Source organism: Lygodium microphyllum, chromosome 4 (genome assembly GCF_053477565.2).
Source record: "Lygodium microphyllum isolate KBCC chromosome 4, Lygodium_microphyllum_v1.1.10, whole genome shotgun sequence".
Lineage (NCBI taxonomy): Eukaryota > Viridiplantae > Streptophyta > Polypodiopsida > Schizaeales > Lygodiaceae > Lygodium > Lygodium microphyllum.
The window spans coordinates 50,875,844-50,888,681 of record NC_141138.1 but is presented as its reverse complement, the minus strand read 5'-3'; the positions used below and the strand labels follow the sequence as shown (position 1 = coordinate 50,888,681).

General features: G+C 41.6%; 1 protein-coding gene across 5 annotated transcripts; it reads left to right on the top strand.

Annotated features, from left to right (window-relative positions):
• The first annotated feature begins 326 nt into the window (after positions 1–326).
• Positions 327–12,460, top strand: LOC148037024 (uncharacterized). Of its 5 annotated transcripts, none has more exons than XM_087675966.1 (10): positions 327–535; positions 774–1,012; positions 1,093–1,179; positions 9,411–9,519; positions 9,598–9,667; positions 9,753–9,851; positions 9,951–10,421; positions 10,581–10,675; positions 10,987–11,107; positions 11,215–12,458. In XM_087675966.1, the coding sequence occupies exons 2-10, from the start codon at positions 877–879 to the stop codon at positions 11,296–11,298; spliced, it is 1,272 nt and encodes a 423-aa protein (XP_087532092.1). In that variant the 5' UTR covers positions 327–535; positions 774–876; the 3' UTR covers positions 11,299–12,458. The 5 variants fall into 5 exon arrangements, 4 of the variants coding, with proteins under 4 accessions (XP_087532092.1, XP_087532090.1, XP_087532089.1 ...); XR_015690562.1 differs by having other exon boundaries at positions 328–535; positions 9,951–10,675; positions 11,215–11,362; positions 11,474–12,460; XM_087675964.1 differs by having other exon boundaries at positions 859–1,012; positions 9,951–10,675; positions 11,215–12,457.
• Positions 12,461–12,838: the final 378 nt, after the last annotated feature.

Here is a 12,838-nt window from a genome sequence, read left to right as displayed (position 1 = left end):
TTACCTAACGTTATTAGACTTCAATTGCAACCTTGACCTTTAGACTTCAGTTGCAACCTTGACCTTAATTCTTAGACTTCATCTTGACACCTTGCCCCAAGTTTTTAGGAGTCGTTTGATGCCCAAAATGGCCATGACGCCCATTTTGGGCTTCAAATTTAAAACTCGGAGGCTCTCTCCAAAGGATGGTACTCGAATAACCATGGTACTCCAATAACCACATGTAGTTTGTTCGCTTGTGTGTGGTGGGGGCCTACGGGTGCATGCTTTCATGAATCGGAACTAGATGTAGTTTGTTCACGTGCTTGTAGTGGGGCGGGGGGCTATGGGGTGCGTGTTTTCATGGATCACAACGGGCAATAACCGGTCTACATTCAGGATATGACGGGCAGGCGCCAGCGTAGCACCTGGAACGCTTCCCTACCCTTTTGCGTTGCAATGCGCATCAGATCTAGTCGCTTGTCGTCTCCCTCGCAAACAGTAGATCATTCTCTAAAGAGTCTCGACCGATTGTTGACGTGATGATGGAGCTGGAGTGAGTCTTCTTTCTGCACATTGTTTCTTCTCGCGACTCTTCGAGAACACAGAGAGAGAGAGAGAGAGAGAGAGAGAGAGAGAGAGAGAGAGAGAGGCGTTAAACTGTCAATTATGCTGTTTCCGGGTCTGGGTCTAAAGAAAAATGGTTGAAATTGCAGAGAGAGAGAGAGAGAGAGAGAGAGAGAGAGAGAGAGAGAGAGAGAGAGGTTAAACTGTTCCATTTTCCTGTTTTCCAGTCTGTCTGTAAAGAAAAATGGTCGAAAGTGCTGCTCATCTTTGGATTTGCTTCAAAATCTTCACGCAATTGAACGTGTTGCGTAGATGCTGTATCCTCTCTGAATGGAATCAGAGGGCAGCCATAAAGTCTTAGGCTATTCCACATACAGCAGTTCTCTACCGACTTATCATCAGCACCAGCACCAGCACCAACACTCCTGTACGGAATCCTTGTATTTGGATGTCCATCAGAGCGAAGGTTACAATGTTCTTAGCTCGTTAATATATGAATTGTGCACATTGTTGGTAATTTAACCTACCAGCTTAATGTTTGAGCAGGAAAAGCAGCAGCTATTCATGATTTTTTCTCTCTTTGTGGAATTGGGAACACTACTTCGATTGTGACAGAAATGTCTGCAACTACAGGTAAGATGCTTGCAAAAATTGTGACACTTTGCTCTTCCAAAATGCTTTCTTTGGATAGGCACTATGTGAGCACTGCTGAAGCGCACAATGACATTTAGTAATACAATCTGATAAGCATACCTTAGCCACTGTCACATGGACAAAATTATGAGTGTCTCTATGGTTATATCTTGCCCATGGTTTTGGTGGTGAATCAATGATCCGACTGTGCATAGCATTTTTTCTTTAGATATGATCTTGGACATGCTTCAAGTAGGCTAGATGTACAGCAGGAGCATTGACTCAAAGGTCTAGTTGACAAGGGTGGTGTCCCATCGCGCCCAAGCAAATGCTGCCCCCCGATAGCACTCCCTTGCGTAGGCGAGGTAGTGCCATCATGGGTATGAGTACAAGCTTGCACACAAGATTGCAAAGGTAGGATCTTGTCATTTCCAACATGTGCTTGTAATGTAGGTGTTGTACATGTGGGGGTGTGTATAGCAGCAATTCAATCGAAAACTCATCAATAGAATTGTGGGGTTATTTGACCATTAACTATATCCAAGATCAATAGGATATAATGCAGTGGTATCATGCTAGAAGCAAAACAAGAGAAACTAAGAAGATGATTCTTCTCGAGTCAACTTTGCCTCAATAGAGTTAAGTTCTCTTACGAAGACATCTCATAATCTCTCACACCCAAGCAAATGAAGGAAATAGATCTACATAGTTGAGAATGCAAAATTCAGCCTCTTGGCTGATTCTTGAGGAGATTTGTTGCAAAGCAATCAGCTTAAAATTGCGGAAAAAGGGGCAGAACAGCCTCTTGACAACTTTTGGAAGAAATCTTTGATGGACAAGCACCCTTGAATGACTCAAAAATGAACAAAAGAGTCTCTAAACAGCTTTGAGAAATGCTGTGAAGAAAAAGAGTACACTAGCTTAGTGGTGAATTTGTCCACTTTAGGACTTAAGACTTGAGTGGACAAACTGAATGTGTTCTAGACAAGCACCCTTGAATGGCTAAAAAATGAACAAAAGAGTCTCTAAACAGCTTTCTGAAGAAATGTTGTGAAGAAAAAGAGTACACTAGCTTAGTGGTGAATTTGTCCTCTTTAGGACTTAAGACTTGAGTGGACAAATTGAATGTGTTACCTTCTTCATTAATTTCAAACTCCTGTACAGATGTAGAAGCAATAGAAGAGGAAATAGAAGTATAAACTTGTATACCTTGCATTGGAGTAGAAGTGAAGGATGCTATGTGCTTGGTGTCTTTGTCTCCAATTTAGGGGCCCATCCTAGTTGGAGACTCCAATAATCTTGCAAGATCTTTAGACTTGTGCATAGAATCTAAAGGAAGATAATCAGTGTTAACCTTCAAGAAGTTATTGGACTTGATGCGTGAGGATCATGTTAGTAGAGTATGTCAGCTCATGTGTGAGTCTGAGCATGTATTATGGCTCGGCACTTTATGTAGTTATTTCAGGCATTTTTATTGTGTAGCATTTTATGCTTTGTGGCATTTATTGTTGCCAGTCGGCCAACATTAAATGCTGGTCGACCTGACATATTTTATGGCATTATTCATGCCTATATATTTTGGGCTCCTCCTCCTTAGGTTGTCAATTCACCACCTAGAGGTCCTGTAGAGAGAGGAGCCGGTGCCAATGCCCACGCAGGCAATGACTCACTGTTGTATGCGACAGTATCGTGTTTGATATATGGATTCCATTTCCTGACCATACGTCTAAGTTCTCATCTGTATTGTGTTCTTTCTTTCATTTTCTCTTTTGTCTTGTGTTTCAGCAGTTTATTACAGCATATGCTTATGTTTCCATTGCTGCTCCACTTCTAACATGGTATCAAATTTTAGGATTTGCGCTCCTGCTATGTTTTCTTGTTGATTTCAGGACTGTTTTCACCCCTGCTGATTAGGTGATTGTTGCTCCAACCAGGTGAACTGTTTTACCTACATTTTCTGTAGAGTTGCCATTGCTTGCTGTCTACAGTTCCTCTGTTGCCTGCGTTTTCGGTTTTCAGACTGCTACGACAGTTTTTCAGCCTATTTGTGGCTGTACTCAGCCTGTGTTTTGGTGTTCCTAACTTCTTCCTGGCTGGGTGATTGTACCTTCAGGCTGTTTTTACCGTTTTTGGTAGTTTTTGATTTTTTGCAGCAGCTTTTGTCTTCTTTTGGTCAGATTTTGGGTTATACTGTAGTGAACTCTTATTTTTTGTAGTCTGTGCTCGTGTTTTGGCTGTGTTCCCTCTCCACATACCTTCTTTTCTCTACTTCTCTTCTAAAATCTCTACAGATGGCTCCTCCATGCATGTCCACTGATGACAAGCTCCATGAACCTGATTATCACATGTGGAGTGCGGTGATGAAGGAATGGTTAATCCAAAAGCGGTTATGGTACGTGGTTTGCGGAGCTATTGCACGTCCTCAATGGCTTTCTCCTGTTCCAATTGATTTTGATGAAGAGAACTATGAGAAAGCAATACTTACATAGGATTCGGATGATGCTCGTGCCTACTTGGCTTTACTTCGGTGTATTTCCAAAGAAGTCCTATCGGCGGTCACCTCCTGCAGGACAGCTTCAGACATATGGTCAAAGTTGCAGTTGATGTACGAGGCTCCTTTCACCATGAGGGCCATTACTATCTATGGCCTGCTCTAGCAACTGAAGTTTGAAACCAAAGATACGATCCAATCATTCCTCCTTCGAGTTATCCAGATTCAGGACCAGCTTCGGACTAGGCATTCTACCTATCAAAGGCACATCTTGTTGGTATGGTACTCTACAAGCTTCCTCAAGAGTTTGATGGAGTGGCCAATGCTTTACGGGCGCAGACATCTACGACTCCTGTTAGTTTTCTTCATATGTCCTCGATGCTACTTGAGCATGAGGCGACTTTGCAACTACAGGAGCGGCTTCCGTCACATTATGGAGGTTTATGTGAGGCTCTTGCAGCTTCAGAGAGGGGTTCAATGATGAAGAAGTCGAAACCCTAGTGTTACCATTGCGGCAAGAAAGATCATTTATGAAAGGACTGCAAAGAATTAGTGGCTTCCAGGAAGAAAAAGGAGCAAAAGACGAAGCGGGATGTGGATTTCTCCTACGAGTCATCATTTGCCTTAGATTTTGATTTAGATCCTCCGACCAAGGCGAAGTCCAAGGTGCGGAAGGGATCCTTTTCTTTGGATCGTGGGAAGGGCTTGGTGGCCCCTTCCTTCGTTGCTTTCTAGTGGTGGTGATGTCATCCCTCACGACCCTCTAGTGCCAGAGAAGGAGTGTGAGAGGGTGGTGAGGTGGGGCAGCTGTGCCTCATCTATATTTCTATATAGATACACAGGACGCATCGATCAAAGTCTGGCAGGTACAAATCTTGGAGCTAGGATTGACATCCAGGTTCATGATGGGTTGGCTACTTGATTGAGAGCAGGTGGCTTTCGTTTGGAGCTCATATGAGGGGATACTTTGGCAATCTGGCCAAAGGCGGGGAATCCATATTCACGATGTTCCAGAGGTATTTTTGAGAGGATGGTCATGTATGCTACTGAGAGACATTGGGGCGGATATAGAGATATTCACTAATCTTCTCTATTTTTAGGAGCTGGTACGATCAACATCAACATCAGGTTCTCTCCGAGGCACCTTGGTGGTGGTTTGATCACCCACTGCCTGGGTATCCATGGTTCTACTTGGTGGTTCTCTATTGTATGGACTATGGTGAGTCCTTTATCATTGTATCATTGTATTGTATTAGATCACCCATGATGTGAGAGAGGGTGTTAGCAGAGTATGTCAGCTCATGTGTGAGTCTGAGCATGTATTATGGCTATACTAGGCACTTTATGTAGTTATTTTAGGTATTTTTATTGTGTAGCATTTTATGATTTGTGGCATTTATTGTTGCCAGTCGGCCAGCATTAAATGCTCGCCGACCTAACATATTTTATGGCATTATTCATGCCTATATGTTTTAGGCTCCTCCTCCTCAGTCTGTCAGTTCACCACTTGGAGGTCCTGCGGAGAGAGGAGCCGGTGCCGATGCCCACATAGCCAGTGACTCACTGTTGTATGCGACAATCTCGTGTTTGATATATGGATTTCATTTCCCGACCATACATTTAAGTTCTCATTTGTATTGTGTTTTTTTCTTTCCTTTTCTCTTCTGTTTTGTGTTTCAACAGTTTATCACAGCATATATTTATGCTTTTATTGCTGCTCCACTTTTGATAGATCAAACTATATTGGGCATGTGAGATCACGTATGGACGGTAGTATCCATAGTAAGTTGAATCTCCATCCGTGTTGGAATCTTTGGAAGCTAGTTGTGAGTACCACTCCTATTTGGTTCTCGGCCTTGTTCTAGAGATTGAAGCGGTGATGATGTGTTTGAGACCAAAGAAATACTTGAATTGTCAGAAGTGGATGTAGCAATGGAAGCATATACATATGCTAAAAATACATTGTTGAACACAAGACAGAGAGAAAAGAACACTGCAAAAGAAGGGAACTCAGAAGAAGACTTGAAAAATGAAATCCATAGACCAAGACATGAGGCAGTTGCATACAACAGTGAGTCATTAGCTAGGTGGGCACTGGCATTGGCTCCTCTCCAAAAGGCATAGTTATCAGGTACGAAAGGCACGATACGTACAGTACAATAAAACACGGTACTAAATGATATCTTATGATTTTTGTAAGGTACAATACGATATTAGTAGGAAATTTTTTCCAATTGATTATTAAAAAACCCTTAAATAATTAAATGATAGAACACATGTTTAAAGTGGAAATGGCCATTTCATTACAAAATAAGATAAATACACGAGGGTGGCCCTTGCAGTTGCATGCACTGCGTGCAACATGCAATACAACTAGAGTCTAGAACATACATGTATGATGAATCATATTGGCATGTGGATACAATGATAGTAGATACACAAAAGAGAGAGACCTATTAATCCATGATGAGGCATCACTGTCATCATTAGAACCATCTGAGTGCTCATCAAGAGAGTCTGAAGATGACTCCTTGGCATCGGATGATGAGACACTCTTATCACTGATGAGGTTACGATTATCATCAAATGATGGCTCCCTAGGTGTTGATTGTGTAGGCGGGGGGGATGTCGTCATGAGGCATGGGATGCGAGCTACTAGAGCCCCCCCTTACATATGTCTATAAGCCACTCAAACTACCCCTCCTCGATGTCTGAGGACACCGAATGACCATGCCTTTGCTACCACCTACTCGAACTCCTCGCCCATAAGCACATGAGTGCGAGTGTCATAAGTATTTGCTCCTATAAGCTCTCTATAGAGCTTTGCAAAGATCCTCTCCTCCTCATCCACCTCATGATGTACACTTGGAAGAGTGTCACCTGTCAACTTGAATGTATCAACATTCACCTACACAATGTGCATAAGATTGTAAATGCTAAAGTCTAAATTGTAAATAATAAACTTTAAAGTTCAAAACAAAAAGTTTTAAATTTTATGGTTAAGCATTTACTTGCTTTGGACTACCCATGCTCATCATAGCCCTCATCGTACGTAAGTTAGTGCGGAAGTAGACTAGCCGTTGTAACTATCGTCTACTTTTGATATGTCAGATATGGGGCTGATTCATTATTTTTTGGGGATTCGATTTACCTAAAATCAGCATGGTATTGTTATGTCTCAGTCACAATATGTTCAGAAGTTGCTAGTAAGGTCTAACATGCAAGATTGTAAACCTAGGAGTACACCTATGGAAACAGGTTGAAGCTTTTAATGCATGATGGTAGTGATCTATTAGCCAAGGACACTATGTTGGTAAGTTGTTAAGTGCATTTTTCACCATTTGTAAGGAATACAGTCATATGGTTTGCTATTTTCCAAGGGAAGAGACTTGCAAATGCACGATTACAATGATTTAGATTGGGTTGGTGATCATGATACAAGGCAATCTACCAGTGGACACTTACTTTCTAGGCCAGTCATGCATTTCTTGGCTAAGCAAGAAGTAGCCTATTGTGGCTACCTCATCTTGTGAAGCTAAGTACATGGCAGCTTTTATAGCGACAACCGAGTGTGTTTGGTTGCACTGTGTATTGGTTGATCTTCATGTACATGTGCAAGGACTTACTTCTTTTCTTTCCGATAGTTAGAGTGCTATTGTAGTAGCACATAATCCAATGTTCTATGCTTGTACGAAACACATTGACATACACACTGAAGGCCGGCTCACAACGCTGGACGGGGCCGGGGTCGTAGGGCAGAAGAGGTGGGGGATCAGGGCGGAGGAGGCAGGGGGTTAGGGCGGAGGAGGCAGAGGATTAGGGCAGGGGGAAAGCTGGCGTAGGACAGCAGGCGGGAGAACAAGGTTGGGGGGGGAAGGCGCAGGAAATAGTGCACCACGGGCAGTAGGTGGGGGGGAGAGCTGGTACGATGGCAGGGGCGGAGCAGCAGCGCACGTGATGGTGTCAATGGTCTGGGACATCATGAGTTAATGTGTAATGAATACTGTAGTCAAGAACAAACCAAGCAATCCATGATAGTGTACAGTCACGATTGACAACACAATGAATAAAGCCAAAACACAAAATACAAGAATGAAGATAATTAAATGGATGAAAAGTGCTGAATAATGAATGAATAAATGAATGTTTGAACATGTACACAATGCTCAAGGGCAGAGCTGTCCAATAGTTTGGCTGAGATGGCAGACAACAAAAACGCAGCATGTAGGAGTGAGTGGAAGCTGTGCAACAGCAAGATAGCTGAATAGATTGAAAATGCAGCTGTCCTCAAAGGCTGAATGAACAGGGTGGCCACTGGGAATAGCTAGACAGGCAGCTGAGGAAGCAGTTTATGTGGAGAGGATGGTGACCAGCAGACAGGCGACTTTAGTAAGCAGAAACGCAGGCTGGAAGCATCCAGACGATGTTGATTATGATCACAATGGCAGCTGGGGCAAAATGCAGCCACTAGAGGCCTTTTGAATCATGAATGGCAGGCGACAGCTGAGGATGGCCACTTCAGGAGCTGGAAACAGGAGAAAACAGGCTGTGAACAAATGCTATCAAGCAGAGATGGAAGGGCAGCTGCAGGATGTCCATGAATGAGTGGGGAGAATGCTGAATGGGAGGAACTCGAATAGACTGGGATATCAAGTGACTATGAACATTGTCTATCTATAGATGAGGAATGGACCAAAATACATGGGATGGCTGACAGGTCACTGAAGCATTTTAGTATAAAGTTTGAGTTTCAGAGCTGTTTAGTGAGCGAATGAGGGTTTAATGTGAAATGCACCTTTTTATTAACTTTTTAGCTAAATAAACTTGGACTGTTTTCACTAACCCTTAATTTTTATTAGCCTTATAATTACCAATGTTTAAGTTGATGCCAACTTAGTTAAGTACTTACTACTAAACTAACCTTTATTTTTAGGAGGGATATACATAAACTAGCAGATGAAAAATTTGTTAGAGCTCCTAATGTCCTTGTATGACCCAGATTGAGGTTCACAGATAGGAGATGACCATATAAGACACATGTTTGCTAGCACCTCCATGCTAGCTCCATGAAGTAACTAGGTCTGTCATTTTCAACGCATGGAAATAGTCTATCAAAATTCCATCACCTTCCTCATAGAGATGTATCCGAGACAGGTACAGGAGCCCAAAAAGTTGTGATTGGAGGTGTGGGAGCTTATTGGGAGTCTCACAAAGTGGCACATTTGAGGTCCACCTCTAGTTGACATTCGTTGAAGAGAGCCTTATGTTATATGCCACTTAGTGGACATCTGGTTGTCCATCACCCTCTCTGACATCATTGGGAGCAGATTCAAGGGGGCTCGTGGCATTAACTGGAGCTTCAGTAGTTGTTCCTTTATACCCAGGGTTACTTATGGGATTGCAACACTCTGCTCCAGCTAGACTGTTTAGCACTTTTACTTTGTTGAAAATTTCTTCTGAAATAATTAGCCACACTTTATTTTGCAAAAGAAGAAAAGAGATGTACCCAAAGTTTCCCCAATAACTGGTACAAATATGTATTGTTCCAAATCATGGTTAGTATGTTCTTTCACTTATGCTGGTTATGGTGAGAGTTTGCCGTGTTTTCCTGTGTTCTTGATCAGTATACTAATGTTCTTAATTGGAGACGATTCATCATTGAGGCTTGAAGGGTGTCTTTGTGAGGGTTTGCTGTGTTTTCCTGTGTTCTTGACAAGTATAGTAACACTCTTAATTGCAGGTGATTCATCACTAAGGCTTGAAGGGAAGACACACGATAGTAAGGGGATTGCTTTGAGGTCCAAACATTCAGCCACAGAACAACGTAGGCGTAGCAAAATCAATGAGAGGTCCTCTTATTCTGATATTGTTGTTTGTCAGTTATGGGTTTGGATTACTTTTTTAAAAATGTGTTGGGACCTGTTTAGGTTTCAAACACTGAAGCAGTTGCTGCCAAATATTGACCAAAAAAAGGATAAAGCTTCTGTACTGCTAGAGGTGCGTATTTCACTCCTAAAAGTAGGCTGTTTTCTGCTATTTTCTATCAGTTATGGGCTTTGATTGTTGCTGATGGTACCTCCAGGCCATAGAATATATACAAATACTGCAAGAAAAATTGAAATGTTTTGAAGCATCAGAGCAAGAACGGCAGCAAGAGCATATGAATTCCAGGCAGTTGGATGTATGCAGATTTTTCTCAGATATCAATATTATATTTCATGCAGCTCGTTTGCATTGCAATAGTTTTTATGGACATACAAGATCACTCTCCTGTTTGCAGGGGAATGCTGGACTTGAAGGCCCAACTGAAAAATCATCTAATGCTTCCTCACCATCAATTGCTGCATTAGAAAGGAAAGGTCTCCCAGAAGCCAATGGCCACACGAGAAGCAGGTCGGGCTCACTGTCTACAGTGTGTGAAAATGGAACACTTGGCTCAAACTTTGGGGCCAATAGGCTCAGTGAAGGTACCCAGGCTTGCCAGTCTAATCACAATGGCAAACTGGCAGGCAGTCAGCCTGTGTCTCCAGCTTTCCTCACACACCCAGTGATTGAAAGCACATCTGCTTCTACAATGCATTCCACAAGGCGAACACCACTGCAAGCATGTGGAAAACCTAGCCATCTTTCTAATGAAGAGCAGGTTACACTAGCAGCCTACAATACTCCAAGACAGGCAGAAATTATTGGGTTTTCACAGTCACTCCAACCTCAAGGCTCAAATACGAAACTAGATTGGGATAATGAAAAGGTCAGGATTCCTTCATGCACTCTGGAAAGTGTAGGCAATAGAGATCACAGCAAAGATGTTGAATACACCAAAACCACCTGTAATCCAAACTTGCAGCAGCTTGGTGGGGCTCATGTCCAGGACTCTGAAATTTATAATGACAGGTGTGTTGATGCACAGAAAGAAAAACAGGTGAAAGAGATGACAACAGATGCCTTAGAGACACATTGTTGCCATGGAGTTTCCATCAGTCCATCAAAATTCTACTCACAAAGGTATGTGGCAATGCACAGTTTTACAAGAAAGCATTGCCCTCCAGTAACGAACTCTGTTCTGATGCACATCTGTGTAGGTTCAATTGCATATCCCAGCATTAGTAAACATACAGATCATAGAGAAAGTTGGAACTTGTAGCTAATCATGCATACAAAATTGGAAGCAAATAGCTTGTGAAAATGGCAAGGTAATAAAAGGCGGATGCGAACAAAGTATGAATCATTAGTTACGTTTTAAAATGTAAGAAAGAAAGGGTGTATTTTTTGTTGGCTTACTTGCTCATTTTACTTGAAGACCTGTTTTTGATTAGGTTGCAGGAAAGAATAAGATTGGCATTACATAATTCAGGGATTGATGTAAATCACACAAGGATTTCTGTTCAACTACAGCTGGAAGAGACATGCAAAGCTATTCTTTCAGAGTCTGGAATGGTAAGAGTATCTTGTCGCTTCTGAGGGGAATTTTAGTCCACATTTTCATTTTCTTTTTGATAGCATAGAATGCTTATGAACTTTTTGATTGTGGTGCTTGCAAACAGATTGATCCATCAAATCCAGGTCAGTCTCAAGAGTTAGACCATATAAGAAAAAGGTCAAAGGTTGACACAATTATAAACGATTAGCACTTGCGAACAGAAAAACTTTCAAGGACCTGTAGCATAAACCAGCTTCAAAGAAGATTTGAAGGTGTTCTCTCTTTGGCATCTCTGTTTTTTTGGTGTCTTTCTTGAGGTTGGGAGCAAAGTTTGTTGTAGTACATGAGTTTCAGCTTCTTGAACTGCAAACTGTTTGATCTAGGATACATACCCTCAATGTGATCATCATACTGCACACTTAAGGCTGCAGTTGCTAAGATCAGTTTCCATCTGTCAGACCTTTCTTTGTATAATGTCCAGTATGATAAGCCAGCTTTAAAGGAGATTTGAAGGTGTTCTATCTTTGGCATCTCTGTTGATTTGGTGCCTTTCTTAAGGTTGGCAGCAAAGAACGAGTTTCAACTTCTTGAACTGCAAGCTGTTTGATCTAGGATACATATCCTGATCATCACACTTGAACTTAAAGGCTGCAATTGCTAAGATTGGTCTCCATCCCTCAGACCTTTCTTTGTACAATGTACAGTATCATAAGCCAGCTTTAAAGAAGATTTGAAGAATGTACAGTATCATTAGCCAGCTTTAAAGAAGATTTGGAGGTGTTCTATCTTTGGCATCTCTGTTGATTTGGTGTCTTTCTTAAGGTTGGCAGCAAAGTTTGTAGTACACGAGTTTAAACTTCTTGAACTGCAAATTGTTTGATCTACGATGCCTTTTATGAATGTAATCATCACATTGGACACTTAAGGTGGCAATTGTTAAGATTGGTCTCCATTCCTCAGACCTTTCTTGGTGTGATGAGTATCCAGCTGTTTCAGAATGAATGAAGTACTTAGTGATATCAGTTTGCTATATGGCGCATTTATGTTAGGCCTTGCGGACAATTCAAGAACCTCTTTGAATATACTTCCCATGTGTTGGTGAAGGCTGATCGGATATTCCCGAGTGGTTTCCTCATCTGCAAGAATTGAGGCAGCTTATGGGAACCAAACCCTTAGCTCTGAGCCTTTGCACTTACAGTGCAATTCCGTTTGCTTCTATGGTGCATTGCACGAGTAAATGCCAATGCTATCATATCTTAAGGTACTTGGCGATGCCCCTTTTCGGAGTGTATTCTATGATTTAGGGACACTTGATGTCCTGCAAATAGGACTAAGAATAACTTTTCAAGCATTTTGCTAGTGTGCTTTTTTGGGTCTGCCAAAAATGCAGGTTGTAGGAATGACATGCTTCTATATGAAGCAAAGTCATTTTAACAGGTGAACATTTTTTGGCATTGGTTTATATATGAGTATTTGGATTGTGGCATATTCATCCCTACATGTTTTTTTGATTAAAAAGAAAGATTTTCAAAAAGAACAAAAGAAAACGAGTATAGTGGGTTATAGAGCTGAGCACAAGGAGATAAAAGAACAATATCCTTGCCAGAACCTTTGATAATAGTTGTTTGTCAAGCAAAACAATCTTTATACTATAAATGGTTTATCAATCTATATAATCTTAGGGACCTAGTCTCAAAAGGAGTTATGTCTATAAAGGAGTTATGTCTATTATTGGAGTCTCATCCTTC